The sequence below is a fragment of the Oncorhynchus gorbuscha genome, linkage group LG03, assembly GCF_021184085.1.
Source record: "Oncorhynchus gorbuscha isolate QuinsamMale2020 ecotype Even-year linkage group LG03, OgorEven_v1.0, whole genome shotgun sequence".
Taxonomy (NCBI): domain Eukaryota; kingdom Metazoa; phylum Chordata; class Actinopteri; order Salmoniformes; family Salmonidae; genus Oncorhynchus; species Oncorhynchus gorbuscha.
This window is the reverse complement of record NC_060175.1, coordinates 56,044,815-56,066,777: the sequence shown is the minus strand read 5'-3', so window position 1 is coordinate 56,066,777 and position 21,963 is coordinate 56,044,815. Positions and strand designations below refer to the sequence as shown.

The 21,963-nt window shown below is 41.2% G+C and overlaps 1 protein-coding gene across 1 annotated transcript; it reads left to right on the top strand.

Annotated features, from left to right (window-relative positions):
• The first annotated feature begins 1,787 nt into the window (after window positions 1-1,787).
• On the top strand, window positions 1,788-21,172 carry tspan2a (tetraspanin 2a). Its single transcript, XM_046343029.1, has 8 exons — window positions 1,788-1,992; window positions 13,799-13,901; window positions 18,223-18,320; window positions 18,625-18,699; window positions 18,827-18,922; window positions 19,048-19,110; window positions 20,754-20,837; window positions 20,958-21,172. The coding sequence occupies exons 1-8, from the start codon at window positions 1,924-1,926 to the stop codon at window positions 21,021-21,023; spliced, it is 654 nt and encodes a 217-aa protein (XP_046198985.1). The 5' UTR covers window positions 1,788-1,923; the 3' UTR covers window positions 21,024-21,172.
• The last annotated feature ends 791 nt before the right edge of the window (window positions 21,173-21,963 follow it).

The following is a 21,963-nucleotide window of genomic DNA, read 5'->3' as shown; positions in this document are numbered from 1 at the left end:
CTTTCTTCAATTAAGCTGCTTTCAAACACCAACCTCTACTGGATATCGTACCTATAAATATAGTTAGGATTTTGTACATATCATTTCACCTGACTGGTAGCTTAGCAGGTAGAGTAGGGAACTTTGGACAATTCAGGGATGTGAAGGTATTAAGTCGAATCATGTTGAAGGCACACTATTTTGAAAATAGTTTTGTGGAACCACACTTTCTGCACTGCTATAGATTCAATTTTGAAAAATAGTCCATGTGAAGGCAACACAGGGAAGCATGATGTAAAATGAAATCCAACTGATTGCAGGCTATTAAAGCAAACAACTTTACAGCCGCGCCATTAAGTTTTGATAAATCAGTGGAGAAAAAAAGAAACTGATACCTACTTTGTTTTTAATTGCTGATCAGTATACGTCATTAATGTGCATTGTGAACCGTTTTTCTACACAATTGCCTGGAAAGCTTCAATGCTTTAGGAAATGTAGTTTCCCATCAATAGAGTTATGATGTCCAAACAAGCGTGATTTTTTAAAATTACCCACAAGCCGAATTCCGAATGACTGCCAGGATTGAAAAAAAACAATTATTGAGACTGTCTCAATCATATAAACTGGAACAACCATCTCAGTAAGGGGTGCAATAAATCCACCTACTAACATATTGGATTAGTTTAGAAACATTTATGCTATGTATCTTTGTCTAGCATAACATTAATCAACCAATCAATATACATGCAAAAAAACACAGATATCAAAACAAACAATTCTGAAAATCACCCTGCCATAGCGCATGCTGGGAAATATGATAACGTTCAATGTAGAACCCTTCTTGCCTTTCAAAGAATCATAAAAAAAACTACTTTCTAGAACCTTTTGCCTTTTGATCTGTTTCACCTGTCTTGTGCTTGTTTCAACCCCCCCACCAGGTGTCTCCTATTTTTCTACAATATCCCCTGTGTATTTATACCTACGTTTTCTGTTTATCTGCCTGCCGTTCAGCCCCTTGTTGACTCTGCCGTGGATTACGAACCTCTGCTTGCCCTCGACCTGCCCTTTTGCCTGCCCCTTTGTGATAATAAATATTCTGAGAACCAAAGCACCTTTCTCCTGTATCTGCATCTGGTTCATATACTCGCGATACAGTCGCAATACAGAATCCATGTCTTCCAAAAAGGTTTCTTCAGAACGGCTCTTGGTTTAACCCTATCCCCCCATAAAGAACCTATTTGGAACCCTTTTCTAAGAGTGTATCATTACAGCCATGGCGATTTATCTTATTGGTGTAAATGTTTTAGGCTTTCTTTTGGCATAATGCACTTGAACGGGTTGGGTAGAAAGTTATTGAATGTAAACATTTGCACCCAAACAAGTTTCAGTTTTTGGAAAGAAAATCTTAAACTATAATCTGTAGATAGAATGCCATTTGATTGAGCATGAAATCAACCCACACATTTCTATTTAGCGTAGACATGTTTATCTACATGCTATAATGTCTGTAGGGAAACATTACTGTATTTAAACAATATAGATTTATAATAAACCGTTAATAGTTAATATTGCACGAGTTTAAAACATACACTTATAAATGCAGTCCTTCGATAAAGTGTTTCAGCCTAGGATAAAATAGGCTTGTTACAAGAAACAAATACAATCAAATTAAGTGGACGTTTAAAATCCCCAAATATTGATATTGGCTTATTTAATGAGGGCATCGTAGTTTTGCCATCGGATTAATTTGTACCACTCATAAACAAATGACGGAAATGGGCGGTCCAACAACACGCGTAAAGCTTCTCCAATGTTGTCATTTTGAGATTGCAGCGCGGTTGTAGACTATTGTTGATGTCAAAGACGCATGTAGAACAAAGTATCGCTGTCTTTTCATTGTTTTATTGGTCGGATTAGAGACGGATTTACAGAATCTCCGGAATCATGAGTAAAGTGCAAGGTGGGATGAAATGCGTGAAATATCTTCTTTTTGTTTTCAACTTCATATTCTGGGTAAGTGTTGATCCTACCACCAATACATTTATTCGATCATAAACATGGTTGCATGTGTGCATGCATGTTTATTGTGATTTATAGTGATTCTTCATAAATTGCAGATGCTTTTTGCAGCAAATCCATCTCTCACGCTGCTGAAGCTGATTCATTTATATTCTTCTGCCGGTCCGGAGGGAAAGTACATTTCCTCTGTTGTTGTCGGATTTGTATCAACGTAACTCATTTTCATGGACGCATGCTGTTACCAAATATAATCATATTCTCTTATTTGATGGTTGAGATAGAAAGCGCGAGTGTGCGCGCTCTCTCGCACGTTATATTAAATGTTTACAGCAGTATTTCTTCAAAGACATGTTCTCATGGTAACTCCTTTAACCACGACTCACCTCCCTCCAGATATAGTTGAAGGATCTTAGTTTGATCACTCTTTTGTTGTTGTTGAATTTGCGCATGAGCTTCATGATTTACATACATTTACTGAAAACACGCACGAACACTTGGTTATATTAACAGTATTGCACTTCTCATGTAGCCTACTTTTGTCCATTTTATTGACCAAGCAATTGCACTAATGGACTAAATGTTCAAATCCTGTTGCAACTGCTCGGCATCCGACTGTAATGCGCTACAGACGGTAGGTAGTGCGTACGTCCCAGTACATCAACGGAGCCAAGTTTCCTGCCATCCAGGACCGATATACTAGGTGGTGCCACACATCGACTAACCTCTGCCCTCTTTATATAGTGTTATTTCATTGTGTTACAATAAAAATTATTTTTTACTTTAAGTAAATATTTACCAAATAAACTAAATACAATTTCTTGAACTGCATTGATGGTTGTGGGCTTGTAAGTAAACATCCTGTGGCGGACAGCAATAGCATCGAATAGTCCCTGCGATATGCAATTGTTCAGGAACCAATACACACAGTCAGTCAGGAAAGCAAAGACTGGCATTTTCAAACAGAAATTAGCATCCTGTAGCTCTAACTCCAAAAAGTTGTGGGACACTGTAAAGTCCATGGAGAACAAGAGCACCTCCTCCCAGCTGCACTGAGGCTAGGTAACACGGTCACCACCAATCCATGATAATCAAACATTTCAATTAGCATTACTAAACGGCTGGCCATGTGTAACAGTAATTTTTTAAAACCGTCCCCTCACCCATACCCGGGCGCGAACCAGGGACCTTCTGCACACATCAACAACAGTCACCCACCGCTCCACAAAGGCCGCGGCCCTTGCAGAGCAAGGGGAACTACTACTTCAAGGTCTCAGAGCAAGTGACGTAACCGATTGAAACGCTATTTAGCGCACACCGCTAACTAAGCTAGCCGTTTCACATCCGTTACACTCACCCCCCTTTTGACCTTCCTCCTTTTTCCGCAGCAACCAGTAATCCGGGTCAACAGCATCAATGTAACAGTATAACTTTACGTCCGTCCCTCGCCCATACCCGGGCGCGAACCAGGGACCCTCTGCACACATCAACAACAGTCACCCTCGAAGCATCGTTACCCATCGCTCCACAAAAGCCGCGACCCTTGCAGAGCAAGGGGAACTACTACTTTAAGGTCTCAGAGCAAGTGACGTAACCGATTGAAACGCTATTTAGCGCACACCGCTAACTAAGCTAGCCGTTTCACATCCGTTACACTCACCCCCCTTTTGACCTTCCTCCTTTTTCCGCAGCAACCAGTAATCCGGGTCAACAGCATCAATGTAACAGTATAACTTTACGTCCGTCCCCTCGCCCATACCCGGGCGCGAACCAGGGACCCTCTGCACACATCGACAACAGTCACCCTCGAAGCATCGTTACCCATCGCTCCACAAAAGCCGCGACCCTTGCAGAGCAAGGGGAACTACTACTTTAAGGTCTCAGAGCAAGTGACGTAACCGATTGAAACGCTATTTAGCGCACACCGCTAACTAAGCTAGCCGTTTCACATCCGTTACACATGCTTTCCTCCTGGCTACCCCAACCCCGGCCAACAGCTCCGCACACCCCTCAGCTACTTGCCCGAGCCTCCCCAGCTTCTCCTTCACCCAAATCCAGATCGCAGATGTTATGAAAGAGCTGCAAAACCTGGACCTGTACAAATCAGCTGGGCAAGACAATCTGGACCCTCTCTTTCTAAAATTATCCGCCGCCATTGTTGCAACCCCTATTTATCCGCAGTCATTGTTGAAACCCCTATTACCAGCCTGTTCAACCTCTTTTTTGTACCGTCCGAGATCCCAAAGATTGGAAAGCTGCCGCGGTTATACCCCTCTTCAAAGGGGGTGACACTCTAGACCCGAACTGTTTTAGACCTATATCCATCCTACCCTGCCTTTCTAAAGTCTTTGAAAGCCAAGTTAATTAACAGATCACTGACCATTTCGAATCCCACCGTACCTTCTCCGCTGTGCAATCCAGTTTCCGAGCTGGTCATGGGTGCACCTCAGCCATGCTCAAGGTTCTAAACAATATCATAACCGCCATCGATAAAAGACAATACTGTGCAGACGTCTTCATCGACCTGGCCAAGGCTTTCGACTCTGTCAATCACCGTATTCTTATCGGCAGACTCAATAGCCTTGGTTTCTCAAATGACTGCCTCGCCTGGTTCACCAACTACTTCTCAGACAGAGGTCAGTGTGTCAAATCGGAGGGCCTGTTGTCCGGACTTCTGGCAGTCTCTATGGGGGTACCACAGGGTTATATTCTCGGGTCGACTCTTTTCTCTGCATATATCAACGATGTCACTCTTGCTGCAGGTGATTCCCTGATCCACCTCTATGCAGACGACACCATTCTGTATACAATCTGGTCCTTCTTTGCACACTGTGTTAACTAACCTCCAGACCAGCTTCAATGCCATACAACACTCCTTCTGTGGCCTCCAACTGCTCTTAAACGCTAGTAAAACCAAATGCATGCTTTTCAACCGTTCGCTGCCCTCACCCGCCTGCCCAACTAGCATCACTACTCTGGACGGTTCTGACCTAGTATACGTGGACAACTACAAATACCTAGGTGTCTGGCTAGACTGTAGACTCTCCTTCCAGACTCACATTAAGCATCTCCAATCCAAAATCAAATCTAGAATCGGCTTTCTATTTCACAAAAAAAACCTCCTTCACTCACGCCGCCAAACTTACCCTAGTAAAACTGACCATCCTACCAATCCTCGACTTGGGCGATGTCATCTACAAAATAGCTTCCAATACTCTACTCAGAAAATTGGATGAAGTCTATCACAGTGCCATCCGTTTGGTTACCAAAGCGCCTTATACCACCCACCACTGCGACCTGTATGCTCTAGTCGGCTGGCCCTCGCTAGATATTCGTCGCCAAACCAACTGGCTCCAGGTCATCTATACGTCTATGCTAGGTTAAGCTCCACCTTTTCTCAGCTCACTGGTCACGATAACAACACAAACCCGTAGCACACGCTCCAGCAGGTATATCTCACTGGTCATCCCCAAAGCCAACGCCTCCTTTGTCCGCCTTTCCTTCCAGTTCTCTGCTGCCAGCGACTGGAACGAATTGCAAAAATTGCTGAAGCTGGAGACTTACATTTCCCTCACTAACGTTAAACATCAGCTATCTGATCAGCTAGCATCTGTAAATAGCCCACCCAATCTACCTACCTCATCCCCATATTGTTTTTACTTTGCTGCTCTTTTGCACACCAGTATCACTACTTACACACCATCATCTGCTCACCTATCACTCCAGTGTTAATCTGCTAAATTGTAATTACTTTGCTACTATGGCCTATTTATTGCCTTACCACCTCATGCCATTTGCACACACTGTATATATACTTTATTTTTTTCTATTGTGTAATTGACTGTACGGTTGCCATGTGTAACTCTGTGTTGTTTCTGTCGCTCTGCTTTGCTTTATCTTGGCCAGGTCGCAGTTGTAAATGGGGACTTGTTCTCAACTAGCTTACCTGGTTAAATAAAGGTGAAATAAAAAATTAAAAATGTCACCTGTTGTATTCGGCGCATGTGACTAATACATTTGGATTTGATTATTACATCTGTACCTGAGATTCTGGAGTCACAGTTCTACAGAACTGACTGAACTTCATGTTTTAGTGTCAACTCAAAGTGTGAATGAACCTCCACATAAAATGTTATTTAAATACGAATGAAATGGTTTATGTAATTGCACTATTACGACATCTATTACAGCAGTATGTATAGTTTGCTCTAGACTGTTGTGATTTACACTGTAAGACGTTTCTCTAATTTCAACAGTAAACACTAGAATGCACAGCAAAATACTGCAAATGTGTTTTACAGCACACTGTAATACTTTTCTGTAATTTCAACACTAAGACACTGTAGAATGCACATTTTACAAAACATTTTACTGTTGAAATTGTCTAAACTCTGTGGCACAGCGGTAAGTTAGCTTTAATAGCCTACAATCAATTGTATTGCATCTTACGTCATACTTTCCTTTTTTTGCCTTCAAGTTGACTATTTTTCAAAAACGGAATATATGCCATTATTTAGGATGCTTAACACAGAAGCTTATACTATACTAAATAAAATGAATTATTTGAACAACAGGGCAGAATGTTTGGTTTCACATAAAATGATTTTCAAACGAATGCACTTTAAACAGGATTCAACCTCATACCCTGATGTCCCTGAATGTTCCCTACTCAACATTCTAATCTACCATTCAGGTAAAATGACAGGTACAAAATCCTAACTATATATTTTTAAGTATGTTATCCAGTAAAGGTTGGTGTTTGAAAGCCGCTTAATCGAAGAAAGCACTGGAACCACAGTAAAATCAGTGAGATCTTGCGTTTTTGCAACACAGGGTTTGAAAATGCACGTGATCAAACGAAGCTGATGACGTACTTCTGATAAAGTGATACACACAACCGCACACTGCTTTGAAGTTACGCCTCGATCACACCAACAGTGTCTTTTGCGTTTTGGTACACCGGAAGCGCATTTTGCGTTTTGGTACACCGGAAGCGCATTCATTTACAATTCAATGCTTTGTGTGCCTTGCAGCATTGCGTTGCAGAGGCAGTTGCAGTGCGTTCTGTGTGGTGCACACGTTGGGTTTATCGAACATGCATCAAATTATATGTGTAGACAGCTTGACAGAAATGGTTGCAGAAGGTGAATATTGAACTTTTGTTGCACACATATCCAGATGATGCTGTGTACCATTTAACGCAAAATACACTGTAGGTGTGTTTGAGGCGTTAGCTATTTCGACGCATATTTCAGAGCTCCAGTATTACACGTAACGTCACTCACTAATAGTGAGTGCATGGTATTGATGTTTCTTACTCATTAAGATATTTTGAGGTGTGTCTTGTAAGAGGGTATATTCGTTGCACCCGTTAGTAAGAAAGCTGTATGAATTTAACTGATATGTTGTAGTGGTTCCCTAACAGTTACATGTATGTATATAAGGGAGAGATCAGAGTAGCAGCAGGTCTTAAACTTTTAATGGTTGAATATTTAACCACGTTCATTTGATCTGTTTTGCCATGTAATCACAGCCAGTTTGGAAGCCTTTGTTTAAGGCCTCTATAGTATTTGTTAATGTGCTGAACTTTACAAATGTCTAGCAGCCAACTTGCTTGCTCCAATCCCTTGTAAAATACTGTGGAACAAAATTACGTTCTTACAGTTCATTAGTCACTTTTACAGTATTGTAGTATGTTTCATTATTTTGCCATTATAGTAATTTACAGGAAGCTGGCATCAAGTTCTCATCAATATCTCCAGTAATGTATTGGCACTATCCAGAGATCATAAGATATCTTGTTGTAATTATTTTGAAGACCAGTGCATCCACAACTACAGCAACATTTTGTTACAGAAACGTTTAACTTGCTATGACTATGATTTGTGTGTTTTTTATATTTTTATCAACCTTGGTTGAATGCACCAAATGCAAGTTGCTAAGGGACAAGAGCACCCGCTAAATGACCAAAATTTACAACTTAAAACTTGTAAATAATACTGGGTAATATGTCACTTAGTAATAACAGTAAGATGTTGTAATTCTAATTTATACTGTAAATGAGATTACTGTAACTGACTTGGTACTGTAAGTTATATTATAGTACACATTTAGGCCAATCGCTGCCAGGAAGTTACTGTAAATTTTACAGGTAAAATTTTACAGTGTGTAGATATAGCATAAGCCTACTGAACTTCTTGCAGAACTGCAGTTTGTTGGTACATTTCCAACATACTGTAGCTACGATGGCCAACCATATTTCCTATCCCCCTCTCTCATACAAGTTGGCACTGTGATGTGACTTTCTTTTTGCTGGGTAGAGTGATGTCACTTTGTCAGACATCAGCCCTTTGTTACCAGTTAAGAGACAAAAAACAGTGGCGTTGTGAGACGAGCCAAAGAGGGCGGGTCATAGTGGACAGGAGAAAGCGTACAGCGCCAGTTTGGGGTACAGTGCCAACGGGCAGCCAATGCCAGTGTGTTACATCACCCATCTGTAGGCCTGTGAGGCTGGCACAGCCTGTGGCTGAGACACTATGGGCTGTCCTGCTCTGAGTTTTAGCTGTAGGCACAGGTCTAGGATCAGCTTACTCTCTGCCTATACTTGCCATTATCATTAGGGGGTTCAAATGCAACACTGACCTTAAGGCAGTGTCTAAACTGGCTGCCCTGCTACATAGTACTCTGAAGGCCAAAGTCCCCAGAGGTTAAAGACCGAAGAGATATGTATTTTTTTTATTACAACATAACACTATTAGTTGTCCACTTGTAATCCTTAAGGGGGGGGGGTTGTAGTAAGCTAACATATGGAATTGCCTGAAGATGGTTATATCAAGGATCATTTAGCCATTTTATTTGGAATTTTAAGACTCCATTAATAATTTAAAAAAGTATATACATTTTTTATTGATGAAACATTGAATATGGCCTTACTTCTATTAGTCCATAGAACACACATTGAATACCAGGTTCATACAGTTGAAGTTGGAGGTTTACATACACCTTAGCCAAATACATTTAAACTCAATTTTTCACAATTCCTGACATTTAATCCTAGTAAACATTCCCTGTATATGGTCAGTTAGGATCACCACTTTATTTTAAGAATGTGAAATGTCAGAATAATAGTATTTATTTCAGCTTTTATTTATTTAATTACATTCCCAGTGGGTCAGAAGTTTACATACACTCAATTCGTATTTGGTAGCATTGCCTTTAAATTGTTTAACATGGGGCAAATGTTTCGGGTAGCCTTCCACAAGCTTCCCACAATAAGTTGGGTGAATTTTGTCCCACTCCTGACAGCTGGTGTAACTGAGTCAGGTTTGCTCGCACACACTTTTTCAGTCCTGCCCACAAATGTTCTACATGATTGAGGTCAGGGCTTTGTGATGGCCACTCCAATACTTTTACTTTGTTGTCCCTAATCCATTTTGCCACAACTTTGGAAGTATGATTGGGGTCATTGTCCATTTGGAAGACCCATTTTCGACCAAGCTTTAACTTCCTGACTGATGTCTTGAGATGTTGCTTCAATATATCCACGTAAATGTCCTCCCTCATGATGCCATCTATTTTGTGAAGTGCACCAGTTCCTCCTGCAGCAAAGCACCCCCACAACATGATGCTGCTACACCCATGCTTCACGGTTGGGATGGTTGGTGTTCTTCGGCTTGCAAGCATCCCCCTTTTTCCTCCAAACATAACAATGGTCATTATTGCCAAACAGTTATATTTTTGTTTCATCAGACCAGAGGACATTTCTCCAAAAAGTATGATCTTTGTCCCCATGTGCAGTTGCAAACCGTAGTCTGTTTTTTTATGGTGGTTTTGGAGCAGTGGCTTCTTCCTTGCTGAACGGCCTTTCAGGTTATGTCGATATAGGACTCGTTTTACTGTGGATATACAGTGGGACAAAAAAGTATTTAGTCAGCCACCAATTGTGCAAGTTCTCCCACTTAAAGATGAGAGATGCCTGTAATTTTCATCATAGGTACACTTCAACTATGACAGACTAAATGAGAAAAAAAAATATCCAGAAAATCACATTGTAGGATATTTAATGAATTTATTCGCAAATTATGGTGGAAAATAAGTATTTGGTCACCTACAAACAAGCAAGATTTCTGGCTCTCACAGACCTGTGACAACTTCTTTTAAGAGGCTCCTCTGTCCTCCACTCGTTACCTGTATTAATGGCACCTGTTTGAACTTGTTATCAGTATAAAAGACCACAACCTCAAACAGTCACACTCCAAACTCCACTATCGCCAAGACCAAAGAGCTGTCAAAGGACACCAGAAACAAAATTTTAGACCTGCACCAGGCTGGGAAGACTGAATCTGCAATAGGTAAGCAGCTTGGTTTGAAGAAATCAACTGTGGGAGCAATTATTAGGAAATGGAAGTTATACAAGACCACTGATTGTTATGCTGGTGAATGAGGACCCAAAAGCGACTTAACGAAAACAGAGTCTTTATTCCAGTAAATGACAAAAGTAATAATCCTGGATATATCAAGGAGAAAACAAAACAGGAAAAACTTAAATCCACTCGTAGTAGCGAGGACTGACTGGAGACTCGACCATAGACTGCAGGTTGCTTCGGGAAGGCACCGACCGTAGCAGACTAAGACACCTGCTCACACGCAGCATCTGAAGAAGACAAAACACGACAGGGCGAGACAAGGACACAGAACAGCGAACATCATACAAGGATCCGTCAAGGACAGAAGCGGAAAACAGAGGGAGAAATAGTGGCTCTAATCAGAGGGCAAAATAGGGGACAGGTGTGAAAAGAGTAAATGAAGTAGTTAGGAAAATGAGGAACAGCTGGGAGCAGGAACGGAACGATAGGGAGAGAGAGCGAGAGAGGGAGAGAGGGAGGGGAAGAGAGGGATAGAAAGAGGGAAAGAACCTAATAAGACCAGCAGAGGGAAACGAATAGAAGGGAAGCACAGAGACAAGACATGATAACCAAACATGACACTGATAATCTCCCTCGATCTGGGGCTCCACGCAAGAACTCACCCGTGGGGTCAAAATGATCACAAGAACAGTGAGCAAAAATCCCAGAATGACACTGGGTGACCTAGTGAATGACCTGCATAGCGCTGGGACCAAAGTAACAAAGCCTAAAATCAGTAACACACTATGCCGCCAGGGACTCAAATCCTGCAGTGCCAGACATGTCCCCCTGCTTAAGCCAGTACATGTCCAGGCCGGTCTGAAGTTTGCTAGAGAACATTTGGATGATCCAGAAGAAGATTGGGAGAATGTCATATGGTCAGATGAAAATAGAACCAAAATATAACTTTTTGGTAAAAACTCAACTCGTCGTGTTTGGAGAACAAAAAATGCTGAGTCGCATCCAAAGAACACCATACCTACTCTGAAGCATGGGGGTGGAAACATCATGCTTTGGAGCTGTTTTTCTGCAAAGGGACCAGGACGACTGATCCGTGTAAAGGAAAGAATGAATGGGGCCATGTATCGTGAGATTGAGTGAAAACCTCCTTCCATCAGCAAGGGCATTGAAGATCAAACGTGGCTGGGTCTTTCAGCATGACAATGATCCCATACACACCACCCGGGCAACGAAGGAGTGGTTTCGTAAGAAGCATTTCAAGGTCCTGGAGTGGCATAGCCAGTCTCCAGATCTCAAGCCCATAGAACATCTTTGGAGGGAGTTGAAAGTCCGTGTTGCCCAGCAACAGCCCCAAAACATTACTGCTCTAGATGAGATCTGTATGGAGGAATGGGCCAAAATACCAGCAACCGTGTGTGAAAACCTAGTGAAGACTTACAGAAAACGTTTGGCCTCTGTCATTGCCAACAAAGGGTATATAACAAAGTATTGACCAAATACTTATTTTCCACCATAATTTGCAAATAAATTCATTAAAAATCCTACAATGTGATTTTCTGGATTTTTTTTCCTTCTAATTTTGTCTGTCATAGTTGAAGTGTACCTGTGATGAAAATTACAGGCCTCTCTCATCTTTTTAAGTGGGAGAACTTGCACAATTGGTGGCTGACTAAATACTTTTTTGCCCCACTGTAGATACTTTTGTACCTGTTTCCTCCAGCATCATCACAAGGTCCTTTGCTGTTGTTCTGGAATTGATTTGCACTTTTTGCATGGAAGTACGTTCATCTCTAGGAGACAGAATGCGTCTCCTTCCTGAGCGGTATGACGGCTGCGTGGTCCCATGGTGTTTATACTTGCATACTATTGTTTGTACAGATGAACGTGGTACCTTCAGGCATTTGGAAATTGCTCCCAAGGATGAACCAGACTTGTGGAGGTCTAAAAAAAGTTTGAAGTTAGGCCTTGAAATACATCCACAGGTACACCTCCAATTGACTCAAATGATGTCAATTAGCCTATCGGATGCTTCTAAAGCCATGGCATCAATTTCTTTAATTTTCCAAAGTGTTTAAAGGCACAGTCAACTTAGTGTATGTACACTTCTGACCCAATGGAATTGTAATTCAGTGAATTATAAGTGAAATAATCTGTCTGTAAACATTTTTTTTTAAATTACTTGCATCATGCACAAAGTAGATGTCCTAGCTGACTTGCCAAAACTATAGTTAACAAGAAATTTGTTGAGTGGTTGAAAAACGAGTTTTAATGACTCCAAGTGTATTTAAACTTCCGACTTCAACTGTACATGGAAAAACAAAAATAAATTAAAAGGAATTTTGTTTTATAATTTCTGTCCTATTTCTGAGAGATCAGGAAATTAGTCATACATTTTTACCCATATTTATCTCCTTTTTTTTTGGCACTAAAACTATTTTCAATAATTGTTACTTCCAAAAATTATTTTAAAATCTTGTGAGGCTTGTGGGTGTCTTAGAGCAAAACAGAGGGGTCATATTAGTGTGTAGCCCAAACTGTTTGGATGCTACAGACAGAAGTTGGCAGATCGGCGGTACGGTGCCGCTTGTGGGGGTCATGGAGCATAACAGAACACCCTTGTGAGAGTCTCATCTTTCCATATAGGTGTCATATTAGTTATTTTGGATTGCTACAGGCAGATTTTCGGGATGTCTCATGGTCTGACAAACACCACTGTAGCTTGGCCACCTTCCACTGCAGATGCGGAAGGCCACCATTGGCGGAAGCGGTGGATTGAGACGCAGCCCATGCAAAAAAAACTGATATCTCTAGCTTAAACTGACAGATTTTGATGGGGATGTTTTTATTATGCTAATTAGATTTCAGGAGTGGCGCCAACATCGACACCTCGGACACAAGAGCTAGTTAGTTGTGAAGTCAATTATTTGATACTGAATGTTCATTGAAACAGCCTTTTTGACAGTTATTGTGGTTTTCAGAGTAAAGCATTTTACTGAACAGTATCTGAAGTATCCCAAGAATATCTGCCCAGGCCTCTACAAAAAGCCAGATGGTACATGTGACAAAGTCACATGGAGTCATGGGTGACACCACCTTGTGTTACTGGGTTTCAATCAATGGGTTATTCTATTTACGCTCTCATGGGGACCAATGCTGTGCAGTGTCCTGATCTGTTCTCAAGGTCAGGTCAAGACTAGACAACGTTCATAGACACTAGACGGTCTGTACAGTATCTCACATCTGTAGTATGCAACATGAAGCTTTAAAAAAAGGTCAAGGTTTGTGATGACAAAATACACATTTGTGTAGACTAAACAGTAGTGTGCAAGATGTGTTGATTGATTACTGTGTTGCGTTGTTGTTCAGTGAATGTTCCCTGAATGTTGAGGATTTATTTATTTCATGTATGTGCATGCTGTATATTTTCTGCTCCCCAGCTGTGTGGCTCGTTGGTGTTGGCAGTGGGGTTATGGCTGATGTTTGACCCAAAGACAGACCAGCTTCTGAATGAAGAGGGAGCCCCAGAGACCTTCTTCATAGGTGAGTCCACAGTTAGACCAGGACCCTAGACCGGCTGAACACTTTCCCCACTGGTTCTGTTGGAATTATTGTACTGTACTTAGTTACCATGGTCAGTATTGCACAACATAGCCATAGCAAAGTGTTACATTTTCCTCTGTTTCAAAAATGTTTTTCACATATCCTAGTACTGAACATGGCCCAGCCACCTACAACGTTTACTTAGGTAGGAATACGTTTGAAGTACAGTATTTAATGGGTGGGTATCTTTTAGAGGTCGACCGATTAATCGGAATGGCCGATTAATTGGGGCCAATTTCAAGTTTTCATAACAATCGGTAATTATTATTATTTATTTTTTTACACCTTTTATTTAATCTTTATTTAACTAGGCAAGTCAGTTAAGAACACATTCTTATTTTCAATGACTGCCTAGGAATGGTGGGTTAACTGCCTTGTTCAGGGGCAGAACGACAGATTTTTACCTTTTCAGCTCAGGGATTCAATCTTGCAACCATAGGGTTAACTAGTCCAACGCTCTAACCACCTGCCTCACGAGGAGCCCACCTGTTACGCGAATGCAGTAAGAAGCCAGGGTAAGTTGCTAGCTAGCATTAAACTTAATCAATCATAATCACCAGTTATAACTACACATGGTTGATGATATTACTAGTTTTTCTAGCGTGTCCTGCGTTGCATATAATCGATGTAGTGCGCATTCGCAAAAAAGGACTGTCGTTGCTCCAACGAGTACAGGCTCCAGCAGCAGACTCGTAAGCATTCATTCAAACAGCACTTTTGTGCGTTTTGCCAGCATCTCTGCTGTTTATGACTTCAAAGCCTATCAACTCCCGAGATTAGGCTGGTGTAACGATGTGATGTGAAATGGCTAGCTAGTTAGCGGGGTAAGCGCTAATAGCGTTTCAAACGTCACACGCTCTGAGACTTGGAGTAGTTGTTCCCCTTGCTCTGCATGGGTAACGCTGCTTTGAGGGTGGCTGTTGTCGTTGTGTTCCTGGTTCGAGCCCAGGTAGGAGCGAGGAGAGGTACGGAAGCTATACTGTTACACTGGCAATACTAAAGTGCCTATAAGAACATCCAATAGTCAAAGGTATATGAAATACAGATGGTATAGAGAGAAATAGTCCTATAATTTCTATAATAACTACAACCTAAAACTTCTTACCCGAGAAAATAATGAGGACTCATGTTAAAAGGAACCACCAGCTTTCATATGTTCTCATGTTCTGAGCAAGGAACTTAAACGTTAGCTTTCTTACATGGCACATATTGCACTTTTACTCTCTTCTCCAACACTTTGTTTTTGCATTATTTAAACCAAATTGAACATGTTTCATTATATATTTGAGGCTAAATTGATTTTATTGATGTATTATATTAAGTTAAAATAAGTGTTAATTCAGTATTGGTGTAATTGTCATTATTACCAATACAGCAAAAAAAATTGTCCGGTATCGGCTTTTTTTTTGCCCTCCAATAATTGGCATCGGCGTTGAAAAATTATAATCGGTCGACCTCTAGTATCTTTGTGTTTGTTGGAGCATTTCCCATCAATCTAACCTGTTCTTGTTTCTGTCCCATAGGAACATATACGCTATGACAGGAACCTTGCATTTTTTAAATGGATTATTCTAAAATTAAAGTTACACTAAATCGCCTGCGGTCATATCCTCGTAGGACATAATAATAGGTTGATTTCTGCAACAACAGACACATATTCTCCACAAAAGCTTCTTGAAGAGAAAGTGCATGGAGGGGCATTTTCCTGAGCGTCCGGTTAAATGCAAACTACACTTGAAATAACATTTTATTCACACATTGCCTGCCCCATGTCGTGGCACAATCTATATTAGCCATTGTATACTGTATGTATTCAAAGACTCTGTCTTGTGTTTCAAGTGACCTCTCAACATTCATTATTAAGTTTCGGTGTTCCGTATAATATCCTGGTCTCCATGGACATGAGTAGAATGCAGCCTATTCTTGTTACTTCAAATTTAGAGTGTAACCTAAAATGGTGACTCACTTTACCAACTCTTCACCATGCCTTCACCCAGTTGGCTGCTGCCCTAAGGGTGCTGTAGCTCATTGGGTGGCCTCTGAGTCGACTGTCTCCTAGCGACCGCCACTCCCATCAGCCAGAGATTCATGATATCATCAAAAACTGCATAATTCATTGCACATTGTGATACCGACATCTGATGCCAGCGTTTTCTATTAAATCCTAGTTAAATGCAGTAAAAGAAGAGTAAAAAAGAAGAACTGGGTACATGCCCAAGCCTTTTGGGTTGGTGTGTCATCACTGATGGGATGATGTATGCAATGTAGCTGGCTATGATGACACCATAACTTCATTTTGGCTTTCAATGCAAATGCCATACCAGCTCTTGCCTGGGCATCCAAACCATGTGGTACAAAGAGAGCTACCACCAACATAGGGACGTCTGAGTTTGGTCATGTCCAGGCAATGTATAACAATCACCTGTCCTGAACAGATGTTGCTATATAAAACAAGGCTTGAGAATCGTGTTACATATAACTTGGACCCCTAGACTTTTCTGCGGAAAAGCAAGCAGTCTGCAGATAGTAAATGTGCGACCGGCTCACAGTAAAAAAAGCAAAGCCCCATAAAGCATCAGATGACAGCTTTGATTAGTAATGAAATGGTAGCAATAGAACAGCAGCAAGAGGAATCATAAACCAAACTCAAAATCGTATCCAATAAGGCGTTCTGTATTTGTTGTGGCCAACAATACACGCAGAGCCTCGTATTCGGATCCATTTTGAGTTCACATTTTAACGTGGAGACGTTACAAACGTCTGGGCAGAGACATAGCACTAAGATTGATCATGTTTTGTCATAGTCCAAAGGAGCCTTGGATACAAGATAAATATTATATTGGGCAGCATAAGAACAGTTTGTGAGGGAAAGGTTACTTTTTTTCAGTTGCACTGAAGACAAGACTAATTAGACAGGGATATCATAGAGGGACAAGGAGGCAGCATTCCCTACGGATGATTCACTTTCCATTCTGTCACCTCTGTGCCTCTGTGTCTGTGTAAGCTGAGCCAAGCCTATGGGGAGCAGTGTACTTACAGTGCTCGTCAATTTGCACACTGAACGCTCAAAGATTTGCATTGCCCATTGATAACCTCCACCAATGTTGGGGCAGCACAGAAATGCAAATGCTTAGATATCACAGACACTGAAAAGGAGCTGTACATGTGTTTGGATTGGAGGGCTCTCTTCTCAACATCGCCGGCTTTGCTTGTGTAAAGCAAGGCGCATGTCTTGTCTCATGATGTTTTCCATCGTGTAAAGCAGGAGATCAGTTGTGAGCTTAGCCAAGCCCTCTTCTTTCCAGTTTCCTCTCCCAGCCAGAGTGCAGCCACAGTGGACCGCTTCTCCTCACCTCCTATCTATTGTTCTTAAACAACGAAAACAACCTCAGCGCACCACGGGCCCCCATGTGGTTTAATTAGGCAGCCGTTGCAGTTCCTGCCTGTGTCGTCGATTTTAAGCCAGACACTGAGCATGGGGACTTCCCAGGTGTACCATTACTCTACCTTATCATCATCTAAGTGTCGCACTGTTTCGGGGAAGGGCTGGTCGTGAAGGCTGGGCTGAGGGGGCATGGGGGAGCATCACAGGGGAGATGAGATGACACCATCCCAGCCGCAGCGCTGTGGTGACCGTGACACTAGTCTCAGAGCAGATGCTACCCCAGCAGAGTCTTTGTTAGGCCTGCCCTGCGATGATGGTCTCTCTTCCTGCTCCTTGTATTGAGAGGGTTATTGTTGGTCAGGCAGGAGTGGAGCAGCTAATGAGGACATCCACAGGCCTCTGAAAATATGAGCTTTGTGTTGATGAGACAGATTACAGAGACATATATATACTGCTGCAAATTCAGCAAAGTGGAACATTGGGTTACCTTAGCAACACGTTGCTTTCCAGGGTGTGCAAAATATATTCAAATCAACCGAGAGTAAGTTTGAATAATGTGCAATGAGCACTTTGAAGTGGGAAAGTACTTTGTTTTAATGATGAGACTTTTCACCACTTTTCCCTCTGACTCATTTGAACTTACAGTTCATAAAGTCAGCATGAAGATAGTATTACATACTGGATACTCCCAACACTTGACTTTGTAGGTAGATTGTGTTGCTGCATGGTAGAATCCATGTCTAACACTCTTGCCTAATGCTGCCACCCTCTGTTGATTCACTGCTCTCTCTCGCTCTCTGTCTCTCTCTCTCTGTGTGTCTCTCTGTGTGTCTCTCTCTCTCTCTCTCTGTGTGTCTCTGTGTCTCTCTCTCTCAGCCGTGTACATCCTGATTGGTGCAGGCGGGGTCATGATGCTGGTGGGATTCTTTGGTTGCTGTGGAGCTGTGAAGGAGTCACAGTGTCTCCTTGCGTCGGTGGGTAATTGGTGGGAGATTTACCTTAGGTGCCTAGCCTTAGGTTGTGTCTTTAGATCAGTTTTATTTTATTTTTTAAAGATATTTTATTTATTTATTATTATAATTATTTTTTTATATTTAAATTTAAGGCAACAAAATGTTAAGATTATGCTAGGGGTGTGTAGACTTTCACTAGCGACTGTATTAGCATACTGTAGGCCCTGACCTTTAGCTGACCATATGTCCTGACCAGGGAAATCTCCTGGCCAAATGTACAGGATACTCTGTGAATTAACATACCACTGCCCTCTCTGTTTTGCAGTTCTTTGCCTGCCTTCTTGTAATCTTTGGTGCAGAGGTTTCTGCAGGTGTGTTTGGATTCATGAGCAAAGACAAGGTATATCCACTTTAATCAATGTTCCGATATTTAATTAAACGTGAATTAAAGACAACCACTTGTTTATACTGCAATCTCGATCTCTTACTTATTTGAATTACTGATTCATCCTTAATCTATGTTTTAGATCATCGAAGACGTTCAACAATTCTATAGTGAATCTATTTCAGAGAATTCTGAAAATTCCAACGGCACTACTGTAGCTGAAATGTACCACAATGTTGTGAGTTAACCTACATTTTATTTTTGCTCTCATATGTTCATGATCATGTGTCAGTGTTGTCCATTTCTATGTTTTGATATACAATATTTATTTTTGACATCCTATGTTTTTTGTTGTTGCCGTAGCTGAATTGCTGTGGTGTCTCCATGCCTTCGCCTTTGTGTCCTGATGCTGATGAAGACACAAAGGTACAACTCTGATAGAGGCCTCAAGTGGCCAAAAGGCCATATTAATATGGGCAGCGACATTGAGGGCTTCCACCATTTTTAGTCAACTGGGTTGGACTTCCAACTTCATTGGCTAATCCCTCCTGGTGACCCTGTTGGAGTCGTGTCCGACTGGGTCATCAGGAGGGATCAGCCAATCGTGTAGAAAAGTGACTACATCAAAATGGAGGTTGCCTCAATGGCGCTGCTGGGTCATTCATACTATGCAGTAACTTTTGGACCTCATAACTTTAGGGGACTTTTCAAAATTATTCTATCAGAAAAGGGACATGTTTGACTTTCAGAAAAACATATTGGTCAATCTCAGGCACTTCATTTTTATTTTGGTGCATTTTCCAACCTGTTAGGTGCATACATTTGGAGCCTAAATTAGCCAAAGCTCTGTCAGTGAGCAAGATTGAGCTAGCATAATGGAAATACCTAGTCAATTGTACAACTGACTGCCTTCAACTGAAATGTGTCTTGCGCATTTAACCGAACCTCTGAATCAGAGAGGTTATGGGGGGGGCTGCCTTAATCGACATCCACGTCTTCGGCGCCTGGGGAACAGTGGGTTAACTGCCTTGCTCAGGGGCAGAACGGCAGATTTTTACCTTGCCAGCTCGGGGATTCAGTAAAGCAACCTTTTGGTTACTGGCCCAAAGCTCTAACCACTAGGCTACCTGCTGAGCACTTGAACAGGATTTTAATTTCTCAAACATAGTGTTTTAGAAATTTGGTATATTTTCTCAAAAATATAGCCTAATAGGGTGGAAATGTATGAGTGGGACATACAGACTAACAACATGAAACATAGTGTTTATATTTAATTGAGCTTTTCACCATTGTTTTACCACCAAAGAAATTGACACTTCCTGAATGTGGTGTCATTGTAGGAAGAGGTTGTTTTCTTAAACTGAGAATTTTAACAAATTAACAGGATAAAAAGTGATATCAGGAACACAAAGAATATCTTAAATAAAATAATAATAAATACAATAATCATGAAAAAAACATTATTGATAAGAGAGAATTTAACTAGAACTATAAAATGAAGGATTTTAAATTTTGTTTAAAAAAAAATGGCTTATATTTCTCATGGAAGTTGCTGAATAACAACCGTGGACATGGCAAAAACTCCTACATCCATTGAATAAAAGTATTAAAAAGTTATTCATTTCCCTTTCAAGAACCATATTTTTGTGTATTTAAAGTAAAGGACACCTGAACTTTATATTTAAAGCCTTTTGGAATCCACATTTTACACTAAATAAGAAGTGATATTTCCTAGGGACAGTAAAGACACCGCATTTCCTGGGGACAGAAGAGGCACCTTTCCCACGCTTTCACGCTATAAGATGCGAAGATGAATCCTCTTATGTTGAAATGAAAATTGTTTTACCATAGGCCTACTGATTTTCCCCTACTGAGCGCCATTACTGTAGACCTAGTTGTTTGTCACATTACAAACTAAAAAAATATTGTTTTATAAGCTAGTTATAATACAGTGGTGCCATTAACTGTGCTTAGAGCATATGGTTAATATACCCTTAATGTGCTCTTATTGTTTTGTAAGAAATAGTAAATAAAGGTATTGTAAGTGACATGATTCTATATGTTTCCAGGACTGTCTGAATGCAATAATGGTCTTTTTCAATGAAAAGCTCTACATTATCGGATATGTGGGGATTGGTGTAGCAGGAGTAATGGTAAGGATCTTACTGACACTCGGGCACAAATGACATTATGTTACACAGTATACTGCAAAAAAACCTATTACAAGCTTATAGCCTACTAATATAGATGTTTTTTTTTTGCTCTCTCCTCAGGTCATTGGTATGATCTTCAGTATGGTCCTCTGCTGTGCAATTCGGAACAACAGGGAGGTGATATAGACAGGCCCCGTATCTCTACCCCTCCCACCCTGCAGACCCACCAGCCCTTTTGTAATCGCCATGTCTGAAAGAGGAGGCGACATCACATCTGGGCTGGATGACAAGGGGAGCCTTTTTTTAATCTTAAAAAAAAACAAAAACACAAACCATACAAGTCCATGGGGTCAATTTGGTGGTGTGGGTGTGATATCACACCCGAAATATCACCAGGATTTCCCCATCCCCTAGACAGTGGCCAGCACTGTGTGGAGCCAATGGGACCAGGCCCTCTCCCTTTCCTCTGGCATCTCTGTTAACTAAATATCTGGTCCCTCTCTGCGCTTCTCTCCAAGCGCAACATGTCTCAGGATTTGGCAGTACACTGAGACATTCTCCATTTTTCCCCTCTAACACCGCTAGCATTCCATGTAACGTCTTCCTTTTTTGACGAAAGAAATGTGATTGGCGGAGGAGCATTGCTGTAAATATAAACTCCCTTTTTGTGTGTGCTTTAAAAAATAAAACTTATTGATCCAATGTCTTTGGTAACCTCAGCTTAAAAGGGCAATCAGCAGTTGAAACAAAGTGTGTTACCAACCCGTTTTGGTAAAAAGCTGAGGGATGGGGCTGTAACCACTCAAATGAATAGACAGAGCTATGGATGCAAGGACTGACCATTCATGATATAAAAATGAGTTTTAACCATGTCTTGAGGCCATATGTTTGTTTACATTTACTATGTTTACAAGCATTTATGGGGGTTCTGGCGGGGTACAAGAGTTGAACTAAACCCATGAGGCGTTAATACGGTATATTCTTCAAGTATCAATGCGTACATTATTAACTTAAGTCCAAGAATGGATGTAGCAAATGCAGGTTTCCCATTAAGGGTTAATTGCGTGTACAGGGCTACTGTAGTCATCCATCATCTGCTTGTATGTCGGTCAGTAACAACTCCAGT

Coding starts and splice junctions, on each gene's coding strand:
- tspan2a (XM_046343029.1), top strand. CDS start 1,924: ATGAGTAAAGTGCAAGGTGGGATGAAATGCGTGAAATATCTTCTTTTT. Junction 18,700..18,826: donor GATTCATGAGCAAAGACAAG/GTATATCCACTT, acceptor TCTATGTTTTAG/ATCATCGAAGACGTTCAACA. Junction 19,111..20,753: donor ATGCTGATGAAGACACAAAG/GTACAACTCTGA, acceptor ATATGTTTCCAG/GACTGTCTGAATGCAATAAT.